The sequence below is a fragment of the Mus caroli genome, chromosome 4, assembly GCF_900094665.2.
Source record: "Mus caroli chromosome 4, CAROLI_EIJ_v1.1, whole genome shotgun sequence".
Taxonomy (NCBI): Eukaryota; Metazoa; Chordata; class Mammalia; order Rodentia; family Muridae; genus Mus; species Mus caroli.
In genome coordinates this window covers 124,065,629-124,079,568 of record NC_034573.1, presented here as the reverse complement: position 1 = coordinate 124,079,568, position 13,940 = coordinate 124,065,629, and the positions used below count along the sequence as shown (strand labels likewise).

General features: G+C 49.5%; 1 protein-coding gene across 5 annotated transcripts in view; it reads right to left on the bottom strand.

The window, feature by feature from the left end:
* The window catches only part of Pafah2 (platelet activating factor acetylhydrolase 2), a 31,281-nt gene that overhangs the window by 4,161 nt on the left and 13,180 nt on the right, over positions 1 to 13,940 (bottom strand). For all 5 annotated transcript variants that reach the window (XM_021159495.2, XM_021159491.2, XM_021159493.2 and 2 more), the window contains exons 5-10: positions 12,633 to 12,701; positions 11,660 to 11,798; positions 10,096 to 10,209; positions 5,534 to 5,625; positions 3,615 to 3,785; positions 1,125 to 1,279 (exon numbers count right to left, since the gene is read on the bottom strand). In XM_021159495.2, the coding sequence (XP_021015154.1) occupies positions 1,125 to 1,279; positions 3,615 to 3,785; positions 5,534 to 5,625; positions 10,096 to 10,209; positions 11,660 to 11,798; positions 12,633 to 12,701 (740 nt within the window). The remainder of the gene's footprint in view (positions 1 to 1,124; positions 1,280 to 3,614; positions 3,786 to 5,533; positions 5,626 to 10,095; positions 10,210 to 11,659; positions 11,799 to 12,632; positions 12,702 to 13,940) is intronic.

Genomic DNA, 13,940 nt, shown 5'->3' with positions numbered 1-13,940 from the left:
AGGAAGGAAGGAAGGAAGAAAGGAACAGAGAAAGAAATCATAATAAACACCCAAGGCTTAGCCCCTCAAATACAGCTGAGAAGAGAGGGCTCTGAAGTGGAAGATGTGAACCCTCAAGGAGAGAGAACCAGCCATCAGTGGCATAAGCTAAGCCAAGTTCTGAGGAAGCTGAGACTGAACAAACAGACACTTCATGGGTAGAATAAAAGATCACAGAAAGAAAGAAGCTGCGGAAACAGGAAGCCACAGGAGGATACAGGAAAAAAAAAAAAAAAAAGGAAACCCCTCCCATCCTGCGACTGATCCCAGCACCCTTGACAGCGCCGCCCACCGGATCAGGTACTTATAAACGGACTTTCACTTTTATTTTTCCTTGAGGTAAACTAAAATCCTAGTCTTCAAGGCCAAAAAAGTTTAATTAGACCATCAACTCCCTTTTGCAGGATGTGTGTGCGTGCGCACATGTGCACATGCCACAGGGAGTGTGTGTGGGTCTGAGGCCAGCTCTGTGGGCCCCGTTCTCTTCTCTGCCTTTATGTGGGTTCCAGGGATTGAACTTGGGTCATCAGGCATGTGCCACAAGCGTCATTTCCCCACGGGGCCATCTCACCAGCCCCTAGACAATCACGTCTAACATCCCAAGTCCCAGGTGGGGAGCCGATTTTTGTGTCCATTGGAGAAGACACCTTCTCTGGGTAGAGGTGACACCAGGGACCTCAAAGGGCTTTGCATCTAGCTGGTCTGTGACTTACGATACCGGTCACGATCTTTCCATATTCGGTTTCGTTTAAAAATTCCCATACGTTTTGGCCAAAACACCCCACAATGTACAAAGTGGTAAGATTGGGGACCGAGGTGGTAGAGTAATGGGAGGAAAAGGTATTCTCACAGTGAGGAAGCCAGGGCTCAGAACCGTTAGATGATCAGCCCAAGGGCTAGTAAGTCAGGGCCTGGAGGGCAAACCTTCAGGAAAGGAATTTCTGTGTTGCTGTGCTGACCACTTTCAGCCAGCCTTCCATTTGCCGTGAGTCTCCTGGGTCCTGGTCATGTCAGGACAGAGCAGGGTGCTACAGGAGACTCAAGGGACCCCACGTGTGCCCCATAAGCCCCACTTGTCTCCTTACCAAGGTGCTTCTGCAGGAAGGCCAACATGGCCCTCACCATGACCTCCTGACTTTCATAAGGGTCCAAGGTACCACGAGAGTTACTGGAAAAGAATTTAGCAATCAGGTTGCCCGTCACAAAGGCAAAGTCAGTTTGACTCCGATGAACAGCGCCTCTAAAGAGAAAAGAGAAGCCGCCCATAGGCGGGTGGAGGTTAAGCACAGGCATCAAGCACCTACTGTGTGCACTGTGCTGCCTATATGTCAGAGTAACTCTGCCAGGGAACCATCTGTCCCTGTGATCGAATCTGACACAGTGGACAGCACTCGGATCTGAACTGAGGTGGGCCTGGCTGCGAAGCTGGCTCAGTGCCTCGCTTGCCATGCCTGACAATGCAGGAAGGGAGGGTGAGCTTGTTAGATGGAGCTGGGGGAGGGAGGAAGATTCCCGACACCCACTGCTCCTACGATGCCATGGTTTTTATCCAGAGACCCCCCAAGACCCATTGAACTTTTAACCTCACTGCCAGAACTGCCCCGGAGTCAACAGGGACAGGAAACACAATAATCATAGCAGAGAGGGCATGGAAATGGGTTTTAAATTAAGTCTTTTGACTGTAAATGCATCATTCTTTCCTTCCTTCCTTCATTCATCCATTCACTCATGGTAGTGAAGATTGACCCAGGGCCTTGCACATGCTAGGCAGAGATCCTGCCGTGACATTACATCCTCAGCCCTCTAAATACATGGAATGCACACGTGAAATCCTTGCTGGATTCCCATTGAGCTAAATTACCCCTAACTCCAATGAATGTGGTATGGGAAAATATACACGCTAAAGCACCCGTCTGGTGTATAGAAAAGCAGATTTTCCACAATTAGATCTATTCATTTACTGTGCTGGGAACAGAGGTCCACACTCAGGCTTCATGGTAGGTGCCTTGACCTGCAGGGCCGTTTGCCCTAAACGGATTTTCAAAATGTATTATTTAAGGCACATGAAAAATGTGTGCAGGATAATAAAGATATTGACTTCTTGAGTATTCAGAACTACATTTTAAAAATAATATACTGGGGCTGGCTCAGCGCTTAAAATCCCTTGCTTTTGCAGAGGACGGAGGGTTCTGTTTCCAGCACCCACATAGTGGATCGCAAGTCTCCAGGTTTAAGAATTCAACACCTGCACTCGGGAGGCAGAGGCAGGCAGATCTCTGTGAGTTAGAGGCCAGCTTGGTCTACAGAGTGAGTTCCAGGACAGTCAGGACTGTTACACATGCAACACCCTCTCATGGCCTCCATGGACAGCAGACATATCCATGCAGGAAAAACTCATATGCATAAAATAATAAAATTAATACATCTAAAAAATTTGGGGTGGGGGGAGGTTGAGACAGAGTCTCACTATGTAGCTCTGGCTTGTCCTGAAACTCACTCTATAGACCAGGCTGGCCTTGAACTCACAGAGATCTACCTGCCTCTGCCTCCTGAGTGCTGGGACTTAATGGCATGTGCCATCATATCCATAGGCTATATTGCCTGTAGTTAAGTCCCCTTTGTGTGCCTTCTCTACAGACTACAAGTGACTGGGTCTGACTGGTCCTGCAGTCCTGTCCCTCCAACGCTATGAAGTCAAAAATGAAAGAGGAGGGGCTGGGACAGGGTGGGGAAGGGCAGAAGCCACTGAAGCCGCTGCTTGCAGCCAACTGGCACTGAGGGGCTTGGTATGGCATATGGTTTAGCTGCCTAGCTGGTTCCCAGGGTATATGACAAGCAGTCAGTGTTGTCTTCCCGACACAGGCACTGGTGCACGTGTGCTGCTTGGCTTGAGTAGGGCATGCACAGGTCACGGAGGTTTCAGGCCTGCCTGAATTCCATACGCCTCCCACATGGCCAACAGCTTAAGATTCAAAAGCCTGCTGCTCTGGGGAAAACGGAGAAAGCTAACCCTCACAGGGCAGTGACCAGGTAAAGAGAACGCGCCTTACTTGGTCAGCATCTAAGAGGTTTATTTGGTTCGGATCTCATGTTGATGCCCAGGTTGGCCTTGAACTCTCCATCCCCTTGCCTCAGCTGCACATGTGCTGGGACTACAAACATGCATCGCCAGGCTCAGCTTGCATGAATGGCTTTTATGACCTCTGTGAACTAGATATCTATGGAAAGTCTACAAATCCCCCTCAAATTGTCAAATCTTAATGTATTCATAGTCTTCATAAACTAGTAAAATTCCCATAGGAGGCTAGAGGTGTCTGGACTCCACCCAGACCCAATGTACCCGTGCATTTTCCAGAACGTACTAAGCAAGTCCTATCATGCAGCCTCTGTAGGAGGAGCCAGGCAGCGAAGAGAGACATGAACTGCTACAGGAATTATGATGTGAGGATTCTGGCAATATCCAGATATTCTGTGGATATATAAAAAGTTCTGGATAGCCTAGAAGAAATGGAGGGAGTCCTGCCTGACTGAAAAATGCATAGGACCCTGGGGTAGTGCCTTTGGGGGATACTTACAGGACAGTCACGATCCTGGACTGCTCGTGCTGGGCACAGATCTTCTTCATCAAGTTGACGCTCTCTACCGTCTGGAATTTCTCGACGTTGATAAAGAACACAGGGCCCCGGGCTTTGGGGTAAAAGTCCCGTTCCAGAGGGAACATCCAAGCGTCCAGGGCTATAGCACACCTGGGATCAGACAGACATTGAGGAACCATCACTAAGAAACCCAGGCAAGACCAGTTACAGTGGAGGGGGTTCGAATGGGACTCTCTCACCAATGGAATGATGATTCAGCAAGCCAGGAGCTGGGTGCTGGGAGCCACTCCCTCCTGTTATGATATTACGTCGGAATCCCTTTTGCCTGTCCCCAAGGAGCCTTCCAGAATATATACTCCCTCCCAGCAAAGGTCAGAGTCCCTCCTCTGGATCCACCCTCTGACGATCTCCGGTTCTGCAGAATGTCACCTCATTCATTTCATCACTTACTCGTTCACTACCGAGTGACCACTGTGAGTTTAGCCCTCCTGATGCAGAGATCAGTGAGAAGGGCCATGCATCCCGGGACAGCAGGGAGAGGCAGGGGTGGAGGGAGACCAAGGGACTTTGAAAGTATCAAAGCTCTCAAGCACAAGATGCTACATGAGCCCAGAGCCTTGGTGGCAGAGAATCCTGCAAACTTCCTTGGTACCAAGGGTGAAACTGTGGTACTAAGACTCAGAGGCACATGCATTTCTGCAGGGGACAGCCACCTTCCACTGCAAGGACAGGTGCATTCATACGGCCTCCACTTCCCGTCCTCTTGCTCTTACACATCACCGCAGCCTTACAACTCAAATGCTTCTGACTCCGTCCATGATCCCTGTCCTCCACCTCGTGCAAATTCATCCTCTCGTAGCTCTGCTGACTTGGCCCATACCCACCCAGCTCTCAGGTGGGCTTGTTACATCACACAGTAGCCGGGATGCTTTCTAAAACGGAAGATTCATTTTTCTCTGTCTAAAATTCTTTAATGATGATCTTTTAAATTTTATTTCATTTTAAAAATGTATTTACTGGGGGGAGGGTATAAGGGACTTTTGGGATAGCATTTGAATTGTAAATGAGGAAAATATCTAATAAAAATTGTTTAAAAAAAAAAAAAGAAAGAAAGAAAGAAAAAAGAAAAGGAATGTCCACAGGAGCATCAGGTCCAAAAAAATGCATTTACTTTAATACAGTACACTGCAGCTGTCTTCAGACACACCAGAAGAGGGCACCAGATCCCATTACAGATGGTTGTGAGCCACCATGTGGGTCCTGGGAATTGAACTCAGGACCTCTGGAAGAGCAGTCAGTGCTCTTAACCAATGTACAATCTCTCCAGCCCCTTTATTTTATTTTCTTAAGATAGGGTCTTGCATCAGGCAGTGGTGGCCCACACCTTTGATCCCAGCACTTGGGAGGCAGAGGCAGGTAGATTTCTGAGTTCGAGGCCAGCCTGGTCTACGGAGTGAGTTCCAGGACAGCCAGGAATAGACAGAGAAACCCTGTCTCAAAAAAACAAACAAAAACCCAAAACAACAACAACAACAGGGTCTTGCTTAGGTTTGCTTTGACCTCTATGATCCTCCTGCCTCAGCCTCCGGAGTGCAGCGTTATGGGTGTGTACATCCTGTCTCTTGGTCTGTTTACTTTCTGCATGGCATTTAGGTGCTAAGTAAGGATTCTTGGCTTCTTTGCAAGCCGCTTTCATCCCACACAACCCACTCTCTCCAAGCCAGATCATCTTCCATCATCACCACTGAATGCCCAGCCCATCAAACAGTGCCCAGAACGCAACCCTTGTGTGACACACCCCTGCTCCACGGATGGACGGACTGACAGACGGACGTAAGGACGGACGGATGGACAGATGGTGTGTGAAGCTTCATGACCACAGCATCACTGGCACTCACCGAAACTGGACTTCCTGGGACAAAGCAAGAACAGCCGTAGCTCCTCCAAAGGAGTGACCCATCACAGCCACGCGGCTCGTGTCGATGCTGTCCTGAGGAGAGCAGAGGACTTAGCTGAACCAGACGCGGAGAGAGGCAACCATAGAGGAATGAAGGCGAGGCAGGATGCATACCAAAGCTCTCCCGTCTGAGCCTCTGGCGGGATAGGGCGCCACACCGACTAACTTGCTTCTGAGGCAGAGTCATGGCAAGTTTAAGCCTGGCCTGGGCTACACAGTGAGACACTGGCTGGGGTGGGGGTGGGATGGCTCCGTGGTTTAGAGCAGTGGCTGCTTTTCCACAGGACCCGGGTTCAATTCCCAGCACCCACGTGACAACTCAGAACTGTCTCTAACTCCAACTCTAGGCGATCTGACACCCTCACGCCACGTGCACATAAAATAAAATTTAAAAAAATTATTAAAAATAAATAAAAGGAATCTCTGGGGTGCAAATCAGTGGCAGAGAGCATGTCTGGCACCAAAAGACTCTGGATTTGACACCCAGTATGGCAAAGAGAAGAAAAAAGGAAAAGGCCTCTGTCCTGGCGAGCCAATGCTCAGTGCGAACAACCTCCAAAGACAGTGCTTGTCACCTGGACACTTTCCCTTTGTGCTTTGTTTTGAGAGAGAGTCACTCTGCACCCCTGGCCTGGCTGGACCTCACTCTGTAGACCACGCTGGCCTCAAACTCACAGAGATCGTCTCTCTGCCTGGGTGCTGGGATTAAAGGCCTGTGATCCCATGGCTTTGTACCGTCCTTGACTTCATAATCCTCTTGCTCCCCGCGGAGGGGAGGCCTTCACGCGTCTGTGAGTACCCAGACAGACAGAAGCCAGGCTTCACCAGCTCATCTGAAGGCCGGCTGAGAAGCAGCTCCCCCCTCCCTCAGCCTCTAGGACAGCGGTTCTCAACCTGTGGGTGGTGACCCCTTAGGCAACCCTCTACCTCCCAAAATATTTACATTACGATTCATAACAGTAGCGACATTACAGTTATGAAGTGGCAATGAAATACTTTTATGGCTGGGGGTCAGCACAGCATGAGGAGCCGGATTAAAGGGTCGAAGCGTTAGGAAGGTTGAGAACTGACGCTCCACAGCTCCTGCCCCACAAGCTGGCTCAGAGAACACAGAGAGAAACACACGGGACTGCCAGCGCCCTCCATTTTGCCCTAGAGCAACGACTGCTTGTGCAGAAATCCAACTCAGGTCCTACCTCCTCTGTGCATCTGTCCTGATTTTTATCTCCAGCCCAGGGGAGAGTTTCTGCGCTCCGTCTGCTCTCTAAGTGTCTATTTCTGGTTATTCCCAGAAGCCTTCAGGGCATGGTTTTATAAAAAGCCACCACCGAAGCCTGCTAAGGGGCTGGGGAGATCTCTCCGCAGGCTTTGTGTGCCCGGATCTGTTCAAAAGCCTCGCTCTCCTCAACTTCTAGCCCGGGGTGTGTGTCCATTCTCACCCTTGGCTGAGAGAAGCAGATGGACTCCTTAGCTTTTTAAACGCCAGTGACTGTATTCATATGCCTCCAAAATCAGCTCTGTAGAGAAGCCCCCTACCATGGTTTCCTTTCCACCAGCTGCCTTCTTCCCGCCCCTAACCAGCGACAGTTTCTCCAGGGTCCTGGTAGAGTTCAAGGCTGCACAGACAAGGAAACATGACCGCGCACGCATGCGCACTTATCACTTTCCCGCGGGCGCGCCCCCAGCTAGTGTCTCTGCATAGCAGTATTGGTACAAAAGCTGCTGCCTCGTCCTTCCCAACGGCTACACTTGACATCACCTGGAAATAGACAGCTGGCTGCTCACCAAATCTGTCCCTGGACACGCAGCGAGATCATTTCTCTGCAGTGCCAGGTGACTGGGTCCTAGCTAACAGTGTGAGCAAAAGTCTAACTTCCAGAGCAGGGGAGACGGTTGTCTGGTTAAGAGCACTTTGCTGTTCTTGCAGAGGACTGGGGTTTGACTTCCAGCATCCAAGCCAGGAAGCTCGTAACTGCCTGTAACTCTAGCTCCAGGGGATTCCACACCTCCGGCCTCTGCATGCACGCACCTGTACTCATGTGTACATACATACATACATGCAGATACTCACACTAACACATAATTCAAAATCATGTGATATATGTGTGTGTGACCATATACATATATGTGTATATATATATATATATTTCCAAGTCCATCTATAGAGGCTCTCAGGTAGCTCCCTGCCTGTGCCCTTCTGCTGGCCTAAGGTATGTAGTACATTTGAGTTCAAGAGTCCAGAGGGTAGAGCCTTAGACGAATGGAGCCTCGGCTAGAGTGGCTTTCCAGCTTGTGCCAAGCCCTAAGTACCCAGTTCCTAAGGAGCCTGGACCCCTAGACTGCCTCTTATAGCACAGGACCCTGTGAGTGCTACATAAGAGAGAGACATTTTTATTGATGAAGTCACTGAGAGGGGTCTATGTGTCCTAGCAATTAGCATTCCCTGGGGCTTTTAGCGGAACACGTTGGCTCTTCCCAACTGTTAGCTTTTAGGATCAATGAAGCTCATACAGGATACTGGATACAAACTGGAAACTGCTGGATACGAAAGAAGGGGGGAGAGAGAGAGAGAGAGAGAGAGAAGGAAGGAAAAAGAAAGCATCTATCTATGCTGCTGATGGCTCTGACACACCGCCTTCCTCAGGGCAGCAGGAGAAGGCTATCTTCTTCACCACAGGGGGATAGCGGATGTTTAGATTCACTCAGCCTCACGGGTGAGGTTTCCTTAGCTAGTTGATTTCCTGTTTCCTCTGAGATTCACCAGGACAGTGGCTGCTGCTCCTCGGGCTCTCAGGCAGGTGGGTCTGGAGTCAGCCCCAGGGGTGGGGGTGGGGGCTACTTCTCCACTCAGTGAATAGTCACTCACACCCACCAGAGTCTAGGGTCTAAGCCATGCATGGACATATGTGTCTTTCTTTAAAATGGCTTTTAAAAAAAAAAAGAGGTTCTGCGACATACATAAACACCTTTGGAAATATAAGTTCCGGATTAAAGCTGGCTCCACTACTTTTCTTCCTTTTTTTTTTTTTTTTTTTTTTTTTTTGTTTTTGTTTTAATTTTATATTACGTGAGTTGAATGGGTATTTTCACTGTATCCATGCCCATATATTACTTGTGTGCCTGATGCCCACAGAAGCCAGAAGAGGGTACTGGATCCCCTGAAAGCAGAGTTTCAGATGGCTGTGAGCGGTCATGTGGGTGCTGGGAACCAACGCTGAGTCTTCTGGAAGGGCAGCCAGCAGCCTTAACTACAAGCTAACTCTCCACCTCCTCTGCCACTTTCTTCATGGAACATGGTTTGTAGGTCCTTAGCCTTTATGTGCCTGCCTTCATTTGGTGTACAGATGTACTGACTTCATGAGTTTATGTGGGGAGCCCTGACCACAGCAGAATTCTTATTTCACCCAGTGGAATATTACAGGAACATTAAAAAGAACTCAAAAGCAGTGCACCACTGTGCACACCTGAAATCCCAGTACTTCAGAGGATCAGGAGCTCAAGGCCAGTCTCAGCTACACTTAGTAACTTTGACGCCCACCTAGAACGCACAAAACCCTGTCTTAGAAAGACAAAACAAGAAATAAAAACATGGAAAACACTAACAAGCTAGGTGTGGTGGCTCACATCTGTAACTTCAGCACTCGGGAGATTGAGCCAGAAAGACTGACACTCGTTCAAGGTCACTCCTGGCTACATAGTTTTGAGCTAGCCTGGGCTATGATGCAAGACCCTGTCTCAAACAAACAAATTAACTAGCATGAAAAAACTCTCTCTCTCTCTTTCTCTTTCTCTCTCTCTCTCTCTCTCTCTCTCTCTCTCTCTCTCTCTCTCTCTGTGTGTGTGTGTGTGTCTGGTGTCTGAACAAGAAAAGGCTATTCATTTTGTTTAAGCATTAGAGGGCAAAGAAAAGAAAGATCAGGGGAGAAAAGGAAAATGATTAGTCATTGCAAGGTAGACACACTCCCTGTCTCCGAGTCCCTTCTAGAAGGGGTCTTGGGACTCCTTCAGAAGCCTTCTTAGCTACTGGCCTGCAGTGGGTCCCTTCTACTTAACACCCTGACTTTGGGAAGAAACTCTCCTCTACCCATGTGGCACAGAGGGGCCCTCAGTTCTGGTGTTCCAGCTCCTTTGACAGGGAAGGTGGCACAGCCTAGGCAGATGGACCCACAGAGAGTGGTTCATGCGACCATGTAAGCCACACAAGGCCCCAGCCTAGAAGCTAAGAGCCTCCTGCTGTTTGATTCTGGGGGCTGTTCGGGCACAGGCTTGGATTTCTAGCAGCTATCTTTCTTGCCTGGAATCTGATGAGGATGAAGACCCCATATGCACAAGGAAACTGAGCCCATAGACAAAAGATAAGATGCAGAGCTGACAGGTCTGAGACCCTAGCTCTCACTATGCTGGCCCGAGGTCAGCCTGTGCTCCCGCCAGCGGTGTGAGCCAGCGAGACTGTGAGGAAAGTGTAGCCCTGGGTCACCCCAACCGTCGTTGTCATCCTGTTACCTTCAAGGTCATCAGATCCAGTCCACCTGGGAAGACATTGACCACAGTCTTCCCAGCGGAGGCGTCCTGAAGGATCCGCAGCACGCGCACACACTCTTTCACCCGCTGGTGCACCTGCAACAGAGATGATCTGCAGAAGCATCCTACAACCACACAGTGAGGACCTCAGCCCCATCACCAGCCCAGGCAGAATGCAATGGGAGAGGGGGTCTGCCCACCACAGCTCTGCAAACACTGCAGGCCTCTCGCAGATCACACAGGTCCTCGGGACAGCAATAGTGAGTGGACCTAAGAGTTCAGATTCGCTGGGCAGTGGCGACACATGCCTTTTTGGGGGGGCAGGGGTTCGAGATAGGGTTTCTCTGTATAGCCCTGGCTCTCCTGGAACCCACTCTGTAGACCAGGCTGGCCTCGAACTCTGAAATCCGCCCGCCTCTGCCTCCCAAGTGCTGGGATTAAAGGTGTGCACCACCACGCCCGGCTGGCACATGCCTTTAATCCCAGCACTTGGGAGGCAGAGGCAGGTGGATTTCTGAGTTCGAGGCCAGCCTGGTCTACAGAGTGAGTGCCAGGACTACACAGAGAAACCCTGTCTTGAAAAACAAAAACAAAAAAAAAAAAAAAAAGTTCAGATTCTATTTGCCTACCTGCCCACCAGGCCCCGAGGATAGCCAGATGAGAGAGAGGGCATACATGAGAGAATTTTCCACCGGAAGGAGTGGAGAGTGTTCTTGTTCTCAGGCTGGTTTGGTTCAACTTTCCCATTTGCAACACAGGCTGTCTGTCTGTCTCCTTTTTCTGCCTCCCCTTCTCCCATAGACCTCTACCTGCCCCTCCCCCGACAACCTGACAATGGATTTCTAGGTGGGAATTTTCATTTTGCCTCTCCTCCCCAGGCTAGGAATCCTTTAATGCGAGTTTTCAAAATGAGCTTCGCTCTGGGAGGAGAGGACTGGGGACCGCCACCAGGGCCTCGTTTTTGGCTGATGAACCACAGTCTGCAAAGCCATAGCTGGCAGGAGCTCAGAAAGTAAGCCAACCTGCAGGTGGTAGTCCTGGCAGAGACAGGGATGAGCTGGCCCCTCTGAGAGCAAGTCCCAGGGACTGATTGGCGGCTCTAGGGCCCCACTCTTCCTACCCTTTTGAGCCAATCAGCACCTTAAGCAGGCTTAAGGGGGATTCCTCCAGCAACTGCAAGAGTCCTGTGATTCATAGGACTTATTTATTCCCACCGATATGGTGAGCTCAGACCGTGCTTGCGGTGGACTGAAGGTTCTTGTTAATGTTCTGGTCCTCATGGGGACACTACTGGAAAATGGAGTCTTCGGAGGGTGGGACCCAGTGGGAGGTCTTTAAGTCATTGAAGAACTGCCCTGAAAGGGGACTGACTATGGGATGCTAACACCACCCCCCCCAACACCCCTCCCCCACGCCTCCCATCATCGGGAGCCTTACCAGAGGCCCAAAGCGAGAGGTCTGCCCGACCTTGGGTTGCAATCCCTAGAAGGCTGAGCTAAAGTCTCTGCTCGGCAGTGTGTGACTCTGCCACCTGGCACCAGCCTACCTGAGGGTTCCGAACATGGAACTCCTTCTCCCCTTCCTTGATTCGACGGAAGGGGAGCCACTCCTCCTCCAGAGATTCAGCAGGAGAGCTCTCCTGGGAGGTCTGCTTGCAGAAGTAGGTGGCCGCAGCTGACTGGTCCCTGAACCACGCACGCGTGCCATCGGAGAGAAAGAAAGAAGACAATGTGAGGGTGCTTCTCCTGTGTACCCGTGTCTCCCTTCCAACCATGACACTCGGGCTCTCCACTTGGCTGGTAGGTAAGAAGATCACGGGCACACCAAGGGGAGCAAAATAATCACGGGTCAGGGACAAGCCTGGGTGTGAGCCCAGAGTCAGCTGTGTCACTTCCAGGCAGCTAATGGACATCTCTGGGCCTTGTTGTTCTACCCTTTTAAATAGGTATAATAATGGTTTTGCACGGTCATTAGTAATAATACATTGGTCTAGGGATGTAGCTCAGTGATAGAGCGCTTGCCTAGCGTGTGGGTCCGAAGCCCCGGCACTACAAACTAAACTAAAAATAAAAAAAATAAAAATAAAAGAAGGGCTGGAGAGATGGCTCAGTGGTTAAGAGCAATGATTGCTCTCCCAGAGGTCCAATTTCCAGCAACCACATGGTGGCTCACAACCATCTGTAATGGGATCTGATGCCCTCTTCTGGTGTGTCTGAAGACAGCTATAGTGTACTCATATACATAAACTAAATATTTAAAAAAGAAGAAAGAGGAGAAGAAGGAAGTTGAGGAGGAGAAGAGGAGGAAGAGGAAGAGGAAGGGGAAGGGGAAGAAGAAGAANAAGGGGAAGAAGAAGAAGAAGAAGAAGAAGAAGAAGAAGAAGAAGAAGAAGAAGAAGAAGAAGAAGAAGAAGAAGAAGAAGAAGAAGAAGAAGAAGAAACACACTGACTGATAGGTAACTAGCCTATACCTAGCTCACCACAGATATCCAACTGCAACTCATGGGTCCTGACCCTCACCTGTGCTCTATGGCAGCAACCACAAAGCCACGGGAGGCCAGCTCCATGCAGAAGGCCGAGTATGGCGCCCTGGAGAGTCATGAGGAGAACAGGTCAAAACCACCGCCCAGTACTGGGATTAAAGATGTGTACCACCACCACCAGCTGGCCTCTTCACATCATTATCATTTTGGAGACAGGGTTTTTCACTGAGCCTGGAACACATCGATTCTATGAGATTAGCTGGCCAGAGAGATCCAGGGACCTTCCTGACACATCCACTCCTGAACGGGGATTACAGTGTGTGTGTGTGTGTGTGTGTGTGTGTGTGTGTGTGTGTGGCCATGCCCAGATTTTACACGGGTTTTGACCATCACACTCAAGTCAGTCTTATGCTGTACAGCAAGCGCTTAACTCACTGAGCACGGTCTCAGAACGTAACCCTGCTTGGCCTGGAGCTCTCTATGACTGTAGTCCTGGCTGGTCTTGAAATATTATTCTCGGTATAATCTTTTTTTAAAACCACACAGGGGCTAGCAAGATGGGTCATCTGTAAAGGCACTGACCTCACCAGCTTAGCAACCTGGATTTGCTCCCCAGAACGCACAACACATAATAGGTGGAGGGAGAGAATTTACTTTGCAAAGTTATTTTCTGCCTTCCACAAATGAGTCCACACGTATCACATATGATAATAATAAAGTTTAAACACACACACACATACACACACACATACCAAACAAAGTAATTTGAGGTTTTCAAGTAGTCATGGTTTTTTAAAAGTTAAAAAGGGGGCGTTGAGGTAGCTGAAGAGCTGGCTCAGCAGTTAAGAGCACGAGCTGCTCTTCCAGAAGCCCAAGGCTTGAGTCCCAGCATCCACACAGTGGCTCACAACCACCTGTAACTGCAGTTACAGCGGATCCAGTACCCTGTTCTGGCCTCCACAAGGCATTGCATGAATGTGATATACAGACATACATGCAAGAAAAACACCTCTACACACACACACATACACACACACACAGTGGCTGTAGCTCAGTGGTAGAACACCGGCCTATGGCATGCACAAGGTGATAGGTTCAATTCCCACTGGGGCCAAAAACAAAGAAAGGTTTTCTGTTTGTTTGTTTGTTTGTGTTGCCAGTTGTGGTAGCATGGAATTATAATCCCAGCACTTGGAAGACAGAGGCAGGAATATCAGAAATTCCAAGTTGTCCTTAGTTACATAGTAAGTATAAAGCTAGCTTGGGCTACGTGAGTTCCTGTCAAAAAAAAAAAAAAAAAAAGGACAGAAGGAAGGAAGGCAGGCAGCCAGGCCAGGCATGCTAG